The sequence below is a fragment of the Carlito syrichta genome, unplaced genomic scaffold (assembly GCF_000164805.1).
Source record: "Carlito syrichta isolate Samal-C Ts95f unplaced genomic scaffold, Tarsius_syrichta-2.0.1 Scaffold315954, whole genome shotgun sequence".
In the NCBI taxonomy this organism is placed as follows: domain Eukaryota; kingdom Metazoa; phylum Chordata; class Mammalia; order Primates; family Tarsiidae; genus Carlito; species Carlito syrichta.
In genome coordinates, this window is record NW_007260050.1 from 280275 (window position 1) to 293224 (window position 12950).

General features: G+C 40.2%; 1 protein-coding gene across 1 annotated transcript in view; it reads left to right on the top strand.

Moving 5' to 3' along the window:
- Positions 1–12950, top strand: part of MYBPC1 (myosin binding protein C, slow type) — a 94661-nt gene that overhangs the window by 31359 nt on the left and 50352 nt on the right. The window contains exons 6-11 of the mRNA XM_021706719.1: positions 1108–1221; positions 3183–3331; positions 3589–3706; positions 5107–5158; positions 7191–7247; positions 12770–12936. Of these exons, the coding sequence (XP_021562394.1) occupies positions 1108–1221; positions 3183–3331; positions 3589–3706; positions 5107–5158; positions 7191–7247; positions 12770–12936 (657 nt within the window). The remainder of the gene's footprint in view (positions 1–1107; positions 1222–3182; positions 3332–3588; positions 3707–5106; positions 5159–7190; positions 7248–12769; positions 12937–12950) is intronic.

The window sequence follows — 12950 nt, forward strand, 5'->3', positions numbered from 1 at the left end:
CGGATCGCCGGAGCCCAGCGGGTCGAGGCTGCGGTGGCCGGGAGCGGCCACTGCACTCCAGTCTGGGTGACAGTGAGACTCCAACTCAAAAAAATAAAAATAAAAAAAATAAAAATAAAAATGTGTAATCATGTGACTATGTTACTTAATTTCACCATGAAAATGAGATCTCCTGTGGATAGAAATACCTAGCATGATTGATACCTGAAAACTAAAATAATTAAATGTGCGTTTTTCTTCTTTTCAACATTAACAAGTAGAAAGTTGACGACCCGTGCATTTTTTTTCCAGTGAGTAAGTAGCTGAAACTGAACTTTTCTGTATTCAGCTCAGAGACACAGGGGATAACTGACAGTTCTTTCTCCTGTCTGCCTCATGGAAACGGACCACAGGTGGATGCCAGCCAAGCACCGGAGTGCAAACCAGAAAGTGCAAAATAAACGCCCTTTCCAACTTGTCTCTCTTCACGGGAAAGCCTCAGTTTCTGTCTCTTTACATTTTTTCTGTCACAGCCTCCCACCCCCTTACAGGACACTCCGAGTATCCTTGAGATTTGTACCTGCTGGTTACGATCTGTTACTTCCTTGTCAGACAATGGCCACAACTATACAACCCTGATAGAACTGTCTAATCAAACAACAGCAAGGAATCTAGACATACCAGGTGGGGCTCGGCTGTCTGACCCTTGTCAGACCCATCAAACTGCCCCACAAGTCTTTTTCAATTCAGTTGTATAGATATGGCCTTACAGTCAACCTGGAAAAGCTTTAATATGCTTATTGCCATTGCTTATCTGTTAGGGAACAGGCAGGATGGTGGCACAAGGGAACCATGGCTGCCAACAAAGAGAATGACAACTCACTTGAAAAGTTGCACTATTTCCAGGAATTAGAAAATGTTCCCTTGCCCCATCGTGGAAGAGACATCCTCATAAGAATGGGAATCTGTCCCTCTTTCTCAGGGGCTGCTGGGGGCGGAGAGAATGACATTCTATTTATCTAGGTTTAGTAGACAAAGAAAAACTCCAACGTTGACGAGAACGAGAAGCCCAGGTAAGTCTGCCTAAAAGAACCTGGCTCTGAAATGATCCTTTCTTCTGCTCATCAGAATGGTCTGTTGGCGAGTCACCAGCTGGGGACGAGCAAGACAAGCAGAACACCAATTCTCAGCTTGAATCTGTCCTGTTTGTTGAAAAACCTCAGACAGGAAAAGTGAAAGTTGGTGAGTGCCTAGCATTACATTCACGTATCACCAAATCGGCCATTTTGAAGTGAGCAATTCGGTGACTATTATTAGTACATTCACAGTGTTGTGCAACACCACTTCCATCTAGCTCCAAAACAGGTCTGTCACCCCCTAATGACCCCGTGCCCCATTAAGCGTTACTCCCAACTGCCCTTTCTCCCTCAGGCTCTGGCAACCACTAATCTGCTTCGTTTTATGGATTTTCCTATTCTGGAAATTTCATATAAATGGAATCCTACATGAGATCTTTTGTGTCTGACTTCTTTTACTTAGCTTAACGTTCCTGAGGTCCAGCCACATTGTCGCATATATCAGTCCTCCGCCCCTTTTTACAGCTGAATAATATCCCATTGCATGTATAGTGAGTCCCCTACATACGAAACTTCAAGATGCAAACTTTCAAAGATGTAAATGTGCATTCGCATGTTCAATCACATAAGATAGTCCATGTGCCTGGCATACACTGTCATGGCTGTGCATCCTTTACAAGTAGTTGTGCTTTTGTGTACTTTACTGTACAACACTATGTAGGGTACAGTAGTGCAGTATCTTTATTTCAAGCCCAGGATGTCCAGAAGCAAGCGTAAAAGCAGTGGTGATGTAGCTGGTACCTGTATAGCCAATTGTGTTAGTCAGGTACCTAGGCTGACTTTGTTGGACTTTCAAACAAACTGGACTTACAAACGTACTCTCAAAACACAACTTGTCTGTACATAGGGTACTTAATGTAGATACTAAATCCTGCTTTCTAGAACCTGAAAAGGTGAGTGGCGGCTATTATTTCAGCAACCTTCAGCACACAGGAATCCAGAGCCTGGACTCTGGAACCAGGAAGCTTGGATTCAAATCTTGATTCTGCTTCTTGCTAGCTATTGTCCTTGGGCAGTGTAACCTCTTTATGCCTCAGTTTGCCCATCTATAAAATGCAGATAATAACAGGGCCTACCTGTGAAGTACGTTGGGCAGAGACTGGCACATCATAAAGCTCTGAGGCAGAGTCTGCTGTCATCACCACAACTCATTCCATAGATGATTCCAAATCTGCACACATGCTGGGTCATAGCACATGATATATCAGATATCATGCAGCGAGTCGGACAGTTCAACTCTTAAAATATTCACTCAAGAATATCGATTATACACCTCCTGTTGGAGACACTGTGCTGAACACTAGGTATAACATGTGAGCACTCAGAATTCACAGGCTGATGAGAGGAGCAGACAAGAAGACATTAAATGGACATAATAGCAAAAGCCATGATGGCAATAAACAGGATGGTGGGCTGGAGAAGGGTCTGGGTATTCTATACGTCTGGGTACTGAATACTGAATACGTCTGTATAAGGACTATGTGATGATCACAATTAGTGTTTGACAGTTATGAATCTTATGCAGATAAGCATGTAGCTCACCACATTCCAGAATTCTTTCTTTCAGGTCTGAAATGCAGAAGCACCCTGCATGAAACAGAAAATTAGTCCCTTGTGATCCTTAAGACACAGAAACAACCGTCTGGCAGCCGAGCTGCAGGGTGACATCCTCAGGGTCTAATCAACACAAATAGGCAAGGTTTATGTCAAATATCAGTTTCACGTAGTCATATACCTATAATTCAAGGCTTCTCATCACCTTGCCTAATGCAAAGGATGGGAAAAACCCATTTAAATTTTTTATTTCATATATATATTCATATAAAAAAATTATTTCCACTGATGTCCCCATTGTTTTTTCTGCTCCACGAGTCCCCAAAGCAGAAAAAGTGAGAATATCCTAAAACCTCTAGAACACTCAAAGAAAATCAGAATCAATTCATTGCACCATTCTGAGGGTAAAACACATCAGTCTGTGCAATGCAGTCCTGCGTCAACTCTTTCTAGTTGAAAGTCAGACAAATGACCATTTTTAAACCCCAGGCTGAATCGCTTGTGTTTTCCTAGGCGAAAATATCACCTTTACAGCCAAAGTCAAGGCTGAAGATCTTCTGAGAAAACCCACTGTCAAATGGTTCAAAGGGAAATGGATGGATCTGGCCAGCAAAGCTGGAAAGCACCTTCAGCTAAAGGAAACCTTCGAGAGGCAGACTCGGGTATGGTCCTGACTCCTGCATGGGGCTCATTCCTTCTGTGAGGCAGATGGTCATTTTCAGGTTCAACTTTGAAAGGTTGCAGCCTCAGAATATTCTCTGGAGTTCCCATTCCTAGATTGCTCTGCTACACCCACGGGCTGCAGAGACACAGTTACCCTCCTGTGTTGAGAACATTCCCCGGGAATCCCCCAATACAGACACATCTCTCAGTCAATGCTGAGAAATATGATGCCGTGTCTGGACACATCCCATTACAGGTGTACACATTTGAGATGCAGATCATCAAGGCCAAAGAGAACTACTCAGGGAACTACAGATGCGAGGTCTCCTATAAGGATAAGTTTGACAGCTGTTCGTTCGATCTTGAAGTGCATGGTAAGGGAGCCGCCTTCTTGCCCGTATACATGTGACTTTTTGTTTTTTAATGGGTGTGAGGGAATGGAGAAGGTGGTTCTGTAATACTATGAGATTTGGGGAGGAATTTTAAAACTGTGTGTGTTTCTGATCATGGAAGTCTGCTAAACTCAATTGTTGCCGGACAATTTAAAAGTGGAGTTGAGGGAATGATATTGCTAAGTGGTATCTCGTTCATGCTATCTGTCTTCCTTCAGTCTCTCAGGAATGCTGTCATTTTGTGTTGCCACCGGATGTAACTGTTTTACTGGGTTCGCTTTTAGAGATGAGGGTGTCAGGACACCCAGGTGGAAGGGAGGATTTCTCACAGGGGCTCATGTCAGATGTGGACGTTTTCCATCCACGTGCTCTGTGTGTTGTCCAGAGTGGACTTAACAGGGATACATGTAAAGGTGTGCACTTAGGTTGGGAAAGATAAACATTTTATAAGAATACAAGAAAAGTTGAGTTGGCAGCAAACATCATAAACTCCAGCTGAGTCCAAAGTGTCATGTAGCTGCAGAAGCCAAAAAAAGCTGGTGTGACTGAGCTATTCCAAGCAGTACAGGGTCCCTGGTGAGCAAGTGAGTCTTTCTTCTGAACCACTCTGCTTACTCCACAACTGGACCGCCTGTGGCCATGGATACCATACCTCACCTCGATCCTTTCTGCAGTAAGGTAACCAGGAAGATAGGGGTCCAAAAACCTCACTTGAGTGTAGGGTAAAGCAGGATGGGCTTGAGCAGAGGGGGCAGGGCTGCCACACAGAACAAGGAAAGACCCTTTCCCATGCACACAAGAGGCACTGAGGCAGACCAGAATCAAAGGGTGGAAATTATGGGAAGGTGAGTTGTGTCCTAACATTAGAATGAGCTTTTTCTGCCAAACTACCGCAGAGCAATAATTTAGTCTGTTAGTAAAGGCATAATTCCCTCTTAAAGCCAGGAAGGTTGTGAGATTTCCGTTCAGAGAGATGTCAAACAGAGGTCTAATAAGTGGGAATCTGACCCTGAGCAGTTGCTTCGCCCTGGCTGGGCATCTCTGAGAATCATCTGGAAGGCTTTTTAGACTTTCTTAAAATCCCTCCCTGACCTGATGGATCAAAATCTCCAGCAGAGAGGACCAAGAAACTGGTATTTTTAAGTTTCTTGGGTGATTCTACTGGGCAGGCAGGTCGAGTGACTGCTGGACAAGGTAACCTCTAAGGTCCCTTGACTGAAGGAGGATGAGGTGCGATGACGTCTTGCGGCTCAGCCGTCCAGGGGGCCACCCTCTCCACCTGACAGTCTTTTCATCTGAAGAAGCCACGACCGGTAAAGGAAGTGAACACAAAACTGCCTTCTTTATGGGTATTTATTTTATTGTTTTCTTTTCTTTCAAAGAATCTACTGGGACTACTCCGAACATTGACATCAGATCTGCTTTCAAGAGAAGGTAACCTCAAAAGGCAGCTTTAGGTAGCTTTTATATAACGCAGAAGTGGAGGATTTTCAAAACACTCCTCACCTTCTACACTCCGTCTTCCAAATGAGACAAACTTTTTCGTTGTAGTCAACCACACCATTTATTTAAAAGCTAGAAAAATCATGGGTTCAGTGCCCAATTAAGCACATACTGATCATGTTTTAGAACTCCCATTTTTCAAGTTTTTCACAGTTGCCTTAGAAAGACACACTTTCTACATATTCATAAGTGGCTTCTTTCTTAATTGCATTGTTTTCCACCAAATGATCAAAAGAGATATACAAAGGGACACATTTCACAGTATCATTTAAGTAATGTCTGAAAGCTTTTATTTGTACTGCTTTTTTATTTAGAAATCACGTATGGTGCTACTAAACCATGTGCCCCAGAAAACTAAAATTAAGTAGCTACCTATTGAAGTTATTACCATGTAACACTGTATTCTCCTCAGTGAGAGACCACAGAATCTACTGGCATTAAGAATACTGTCCAAAGCAAAATTGAGGTGCCTATTTATTTTTACAACTACCAAGGCTGAAAAATCAGGGGGTCAAGGAAGAAAAATACATTTTTTTCTAGTCTCTGAGAAATGTAACTAGCCCCTTATGTTACCTTCTGTGCTTAATTATTCCATAATATAAATTCTTTCATGAAAAAAATGTTTTGTTCTCCCTAAGATAGAATCCACATCAAGCTTTGTTGAATAAGGCAAGCCATGCTGAACTATTACAGAACAATGATTTAGTCTGTTAATAAAGGAATAATTCCTTCTTAAATTACAAATAAATCAGAATTGTAATTATTTTAAAAAGATATTTAAATATTACTAGGATTTTGGTGTATTTCGTATTAACTTTAAAAAACATCATTTTCAGATCCTCTTACTGTCTTCCACCTCCTCATCCCGTGCTCAGTAATGCATGGGCTTGAAACTATGCTCATGCCACATATAAGTATATCATTAGGAGAGGGAGACATGGTCTACTGAGTTTTGTGCTTTAAAAGAATTGAAACGTGCTTGCTTCAAAAGGCCTGCAAACACCTGCTATTAAATACATATTGAAAACACATTATTTGAGTTTAATTCTTATAACTCACATGCTATACACACTGTTTTTAAACCCACAGACTCTTTACTTAGAAACCATAACTAACATTTGTAAAGAGCAGGACACAAAATCTTCATTAAAAAAATTAAACATGTAAGTAAATACGTAGTGCCATTTAAATGTCAGCTCTAGAGCTTCTATTTAGAGTTTCCATGAAATCCCCATGGTGGCTGCATGCCTAATTTAAGATGCATTTCTCTATAGAAAAACACTTTTAACAACTACTAGTAAGGGGCTTATTAACAATCCCAAGACAATTTTTGAAAAACACATTTAAAAAGGTATAAATATTAACGAGAAAGCTAAGATTAAATTACTGCCCTTTGAAATGGAAAGGAATGCATCTTTTAAAAAGTTCTGTGTTAGCTCCATTTTCATGCTGTGTTGGTATTATATTATCTGATTCATCTGTTCATGGACACAAAGAGGTTACCTTTGAATATAAGGCTTTGAACTTATATATCTCACAGGGGTTCGCTTCACCCTCCAAGCCAATCTCTGTCTTACCCGAGCAACAGAGATCAGCAAAAGTCCTTTGCTTTTTACACAGATACGTTTCTAGAGGCCCCGACCTGCAAAAACAAAGTACTTTGTGTTGTTTGGCTTAAGTGCATTTGTGTTACCCGGTTTTAACACAAATCCAAGCAGTTTTATATATGCAATCTACAAAAATGTGTCTTCTGAAATCGTAGAGGAACACAAGCTCCTCGTGTACTTTTCCACAAGTGCGTACTCCAAACATTTAAAATGTCACTTGTGTGAAAAGAAATAGTTTGTGTTAATTTAGTCCTTGTGTGCTGGTACAAAATTGCATATCTGTCACATGTAGAGTGTTTGGGTAAAACTGTTCTGGAGTGTCCACATTAAACCTGCTTTTCTTTTGTTAATGACAGTGGAGAAGGCCAAGAGGATGCAGGGGAACTTGACTTTAGTGGTCTCCTGAAGCGTAGGTGAGAACCGAGCTCTGTGGCCTGGAAAGCTTTCAGACACCCACTCACAGAAGTCAAGTTTACAGTGGATGTTGTTCAAAGAAGTTTTCACTTCTTGAAATGTGTTTTGCTTGTAGATTCTAACAGTTGACTAAGAAAGAGATAGAGAAATGACTGCATACTAATCTGTTAAGGACTTTAACTGATGCTTTTAAACTTTCTTTATAAAAGTTTCATGAGCCTTCACATATTTCCTTTGATGGGGACGAGGAGATCTGAAAACTGAGACATGAGACTGAAATACCTAGAAACCTGTCCACAGGATTCCTCCTCATGATGGAATAAGTAAAGCCTCTGTTCGCCTGCCTTTGGTACTTGATGTCACAGTTCTGGTAGGAGTCTGCACCTATATATGTATTTTAAGAGGCAGATCTCTTTAGTTTATTATTTATGAGTCACTGTATTTCTTCAGATCTAGGACACCATTGATTTTAAGATGTACCAGTATTTTATAAATCCCTAAGCAATGGAAAAAGCGTTCCAAATTGTTTATTATGACCCACTGTGGCTTATAAGTTGCATCCTTATTTCACAGATGTTTTAAGTGTCCCCAAAATGTGCATTTTAGAAGCGTTAAAATATAGTAGCAAAATGGAAATCAGTGTTATCAGTACCTCACTCCCCCCTGCATTGTTCTTGCTTGCAAAAACATTTGTAGAATTTCATTATAAATATTTATCACAACATTTTATAGACTTTCTAACCATATATATGGACAATCATATACTATACTATATATAACATTATACATATATGTTTACTATAGGACAAAAGCAACAAAAATGCTTTTTGCTGACATTGTGTTTATCTAGCAAATTTGTGAATAAACACAGTACAACTACAATTCTTTTTTTTTTTTTTTTTTTTAAGTCAGGGTCTCACTCTGTTGCCCAGGCTGGAGTGCAGTGGCATGCTCACGGCCCCCGCAGTCTTGATCTGCTGGGTTCAGGTGATCCTTCCACCTCAGCCTTCCAGTGAGCTAGAACTACATGCACACGCCACCACACCTGGCTAATTTTTTTATTTATTGGAGAGATGAGGTCTCACCAAGTTGCCCAGGCTTGTCTTGAAACTATGAGGTCAGGCTCTCACCTTGGCCTCCCAAAGTTCTGGGATTATAGGCATGAGCCACTGTGCCTAGCCTGACAATTCTAAATTAATAGTTCTATCAGTTTTCACTTAGCTTTTCGGGGTTTTTTTTCTTTTTTTTTTTAGCGCTTTCATGGTTATTAAAGGAACATAAGTACAAATATGCTTTACTACAAATTACAAATAATTGTAATGATTTTTATATATGCATGTATAGTAGGATGACTTTATTCAAGCTCCTGTGAATGAAAAAATGCACGTCAGCCCTCAACATGCAGGTCGAGAACAGAAATATTAATGGGAGTGAATTATCAATTATTGATGGAGATTAGCCAATGAATAGACTGTAGCAATATAAGTACATCTTTCCTTCTCTGGATACTTCAAATAGTCATTACTCTCAATAATATTAATACTCCCCAAATGCATTTAAAGCAATAGTATATGTAGCACCCTTAAGTGAGTCTCACTTGTCTTCATTCTATAGGGGAGAAACTAAGGTCCAGAGATGGCGAGAGACTCACCCCAAGTCACACAGGCATTAGAAGCAGGGGTCCAGACCCAAGCTTCCCTATTCTGAGTCAGGCCTTTTCCTGTAACTCCATATAAGAAACACATTCTGAATCTACCCTGGAAGCTGGTGCTTCCATGCATAACACAAATGGACACATCAGAAAGAGAGCTATTTATTCTCCCTGCAATCGTTTACTCAACCAGGAAAAGATGAAATGCTTTCTTCGTGGAGAGTGCCAGGTGAGGTGAGGGAAAGAATGCAGTGCCTGGCAGGTAGGAAGGAATGGATACATACTCATAGGAGGGTCAGAACATGGATTTGAGTCTCAACTCTACCACATACTAATGATGTGACTGTAGTCAAAATACATGACCCATTTAGGACTCGGTTTCCACATGTGTAAATATGAACAGTAAAAACTACTTAATCAAATGAATGTGAAAATTAAATTAGACACAAAAGTTCTGACTCACAAGTAGCAGATAAACATTCACTTCCACTAAGGAAATACGACATTTTTCCTCAAAAAACTTGTATTCTTAAAGAACAAAATGCACATACACAATCAATAAAAATGTGATACAGTATATTTTAAGCGCCATGCTCTGATTAAAAAGGAAAAAGATGACTGGGTGTGGTGGCTCACGCCTGTAATCCCAGCACTGAGGTGGAAGGATCCCTTGAGCCCAGGAGTTCGAGACTAGCCTGGACAGTGTAGCGAGTCCTCGTCTCTACAAAAAATAAATGAACTGTGTGTGGTGGCATGTGTCTGTAATCCCAGCTACTCGGGAGGCTGAGGTGGAAGGATCGCCTGAGCCCATGAGATCAGTATAGCCTGGATGACAGAGTGAGATTCCAACTCAAAAAAATAAATAAAGGAAAAAAGAAAGAAAAAGTAATAGACTAGTTCTACCGGTATTCCTAGAATAAAAGAAATCTAATGATATGATCAAAATGATGAAAGAAAAACAATCTTTTTTTTTTTTTAAATGGGCTGGCATCCAACATGTCTCCAGTTCTCATTTTCTTTGTATCCCCTAATTATGATTTTGATTCATAATTAGATTGCTGTTAACATAAGACTGTATTCATTTAAGTACTATACTAATCCACAAGTATAACTTTAGAAATCACTGTGTTCCTACTAATTTGTGAATTGCATGTGTTTTTTTTTTTTTTGGCATTAATGACACATGATTAACATTTCTATTCCTTTGAGTGTGTGTGTGTGTGTGTGTGTGTGTGTGTGTGTGTGTGTGTGTGTCAAAATCCCCATCAGAATAAATATCATTACCACAAACCTCTCTATTCAACAAAAGAGCTCTCTGCCCTGAACAAAGCCAGCTTATTTCAAATGACATCAGCTAAATGAGAGTAAATCTTTGGGGCAAGTTCCTGAACGGGATTTGACCTGCACAAATATTTGAAAGCTTTATTCTGCATGAAATTTCTATAACTGCTGTATTCTTCACTAGGACCATCAAGTTATAGAAATTTTCATGTAGACGAAAGTTTTGTGAACATTATACAGGCCTATCTCAAGGCTTGGAAAGGAATCAGAAGTGCCTATAGAGAACGTGGGGTTTCTCTTCACTATAACTTAACACAGCCCTGCAGACAGGGTCACATGCAGCCACCATGAAAGTAAAAATACGCTCCAGGTGAGAGCCTTGATCTTACTATCCAGTACCACGAAAATGTTCTTCTTTGCAATTTGGGATATAATCAAGTGATGGACAGAAAAGGAAGGAATGGGTGAGACATCACTGGTGTTCTTATATGAAATCTGGTAAGACTAGGAATGCGGTAGAGTGGCGTGTAACGGTGTTTTAATGAAAATATGGTGAACATGATGGCTTTTCTAAATCTACCAACAAAATGGACTCAGGAAACTACATTAAAAAGGAGGGGCTCTATTACTGGCTTCCTTCAGGTAACTGTTCATCTCGTGGCTCTAGTTATGACTCAGTGCTTGATTGGTACTTCTTGTTAGCTATCTATATCTAGTTTGATATCTTTAAGTCCTTCTACCAATATCAGGAGATGTCGTATTATGTGTATTTAAGTCTTCTTGGTTAAAATCTATATTTAACATAATGCAGTATGGCATAATTTTACAGTCTAGGGACTATATTTAAGCTACAATGTAACAAAAATAGAACAATAATAAAGTATATTGAAGAAACACCATGCAGAGAATATATACATATATTCATATATACAAATATATCTTAATTGCAATTCTCCTAGACTTCCTACTCGAATAGGTAAAGGATATATTTGCAGTGTAGACTGTTTTCAGGCAGTAGATTTAGTGGATCTAGCAGATTATTATCAATATTCCAATTTCAGGACAACTTTTAAAAACTTGTCAATTTCCCTATGTTATAAAGGATGTAGTTATTATTTCAGTGAGATAAAAATAATGCCTATGTCTTGAGCTTTTAAGAGGCACATCTTCCTAATGGTGATGTCTCGTCCTTCCTATCAAGATTACTGAAGGACCAAGGACCTCTCACTTCCTTCCATTTTTCAAAAGATTTTTCTCGGTGCCCCCATACCTCATTGGGCAAAAAGATTTAGTGACAATGTAAAATGGAAATTAGACACTTGGAAGTTATTCTTGCCTAATGCTACCCTAAAGTGTTAATATGTGCATACTTCTTCCCTTCCCATATACTCTATCCATTATTTCCCTCTCAAAGTACATATGAAAAGAAGAAACTCTGAAACCGGTGTAATTAATGTGACAATTCAAACTGTGTAACCTATCATTCCCTAACATGATAGCTTGAATTCGTTTCTGCTATCTGATGTAAAAGAGGTATTAACCAGTTTTCCGGAAAGTCATAGTCAAACTGGTGTTACTCACTTTTCCTAAAGTTTCCTAAAGTTTTCCTGAGTTTTGGTTTCATTTTGTGGCTTAAAATAAGGGAAGACAAGTGTATTTTAAATCTTTTATTTTTCAGTCATATGTGTTTTTTATATGTTCTATACATTTTTTAGTCACTGATAAAAATTTGGGATCATAATTTTGATAATTACCCCACAGAGTTACTTGCTCCTTGTTCAAGGAATCCTAAACCGTTTGCTTTGAAGTTTAACATTTATCTTTTTATAATTCATACCCAACCTGCTTTCAAAAACATTCAAGACAGTACTTTAAGATGAAATAGGTAATTTTTTAAAAATCTCACTCTCCTTTTCCCCGGCCAGTCTAGAAAAACAACTTCTTTTTAAAAAGCATGGGTATCCACAGAAATCATAGCAAAAACAAATTTAAAAAAACCTTCGTGGCAAAACCTTCATGAAGTGTTTTTTGTGTAAAAACCGGCAAAAATGGCCAATGTACGTATTTACTAACATGGCAGGGAAAATCCAAGGATTTTAAATAACGTATTTGTACTGTCACCACATTGAGCCAGCGTGTGTCCATTCGCGAAGGCAGAAAGAGCATTTTTCTTTCATAGGCCAGCATTAAAATCTTTTAGTTGAATCCACTTTTCAAAACGAATTCGATATCCATATCCTAACTGAACACCCTTCTTAGGTTTCTCAAAATTCCATCGTCTAATTAGACTTCAAAGTTGAAATAAGCAAAAATACGTTCAGGGCATTTTCCGAGAGCCTCTGCTCCCCCTGAAATCGTGTCTCACCTAGGAGGTTGAAAGCGTTCCAGTAAGTGCACGTGCGATCTGGCACCACCCGGGAGCTTGCCAGGCCTCCAGGCAGGCGTGCGCCACCTGCTCCCGGGCGTCACGTGCTCAGGCTTTCGGCAGGGCAGTTCACACCGACCCGAGAGAGCACCGCCGCCCCCGGCCTCCCCGGTGCACGAGGGCCAGGGCGGCCACTGAGCTAGGCGATGGTTCTCCCCGGCCAGGGAGGTGAAGCAGCAGGAGGAAGAGCCCGAGATCGACGTGTGGGAGCTGCTGAAGAATGCGAACCCCAACGAGTACGAGAAGATCGCCTTCCAGTACGGCATCACCGACCTGCGCGGCATGCTCAAGCGCCTCAAGCGCATGCGCAGAGTGGAGAAGAAGAGCGCAGGTGAGCGGGGGCCG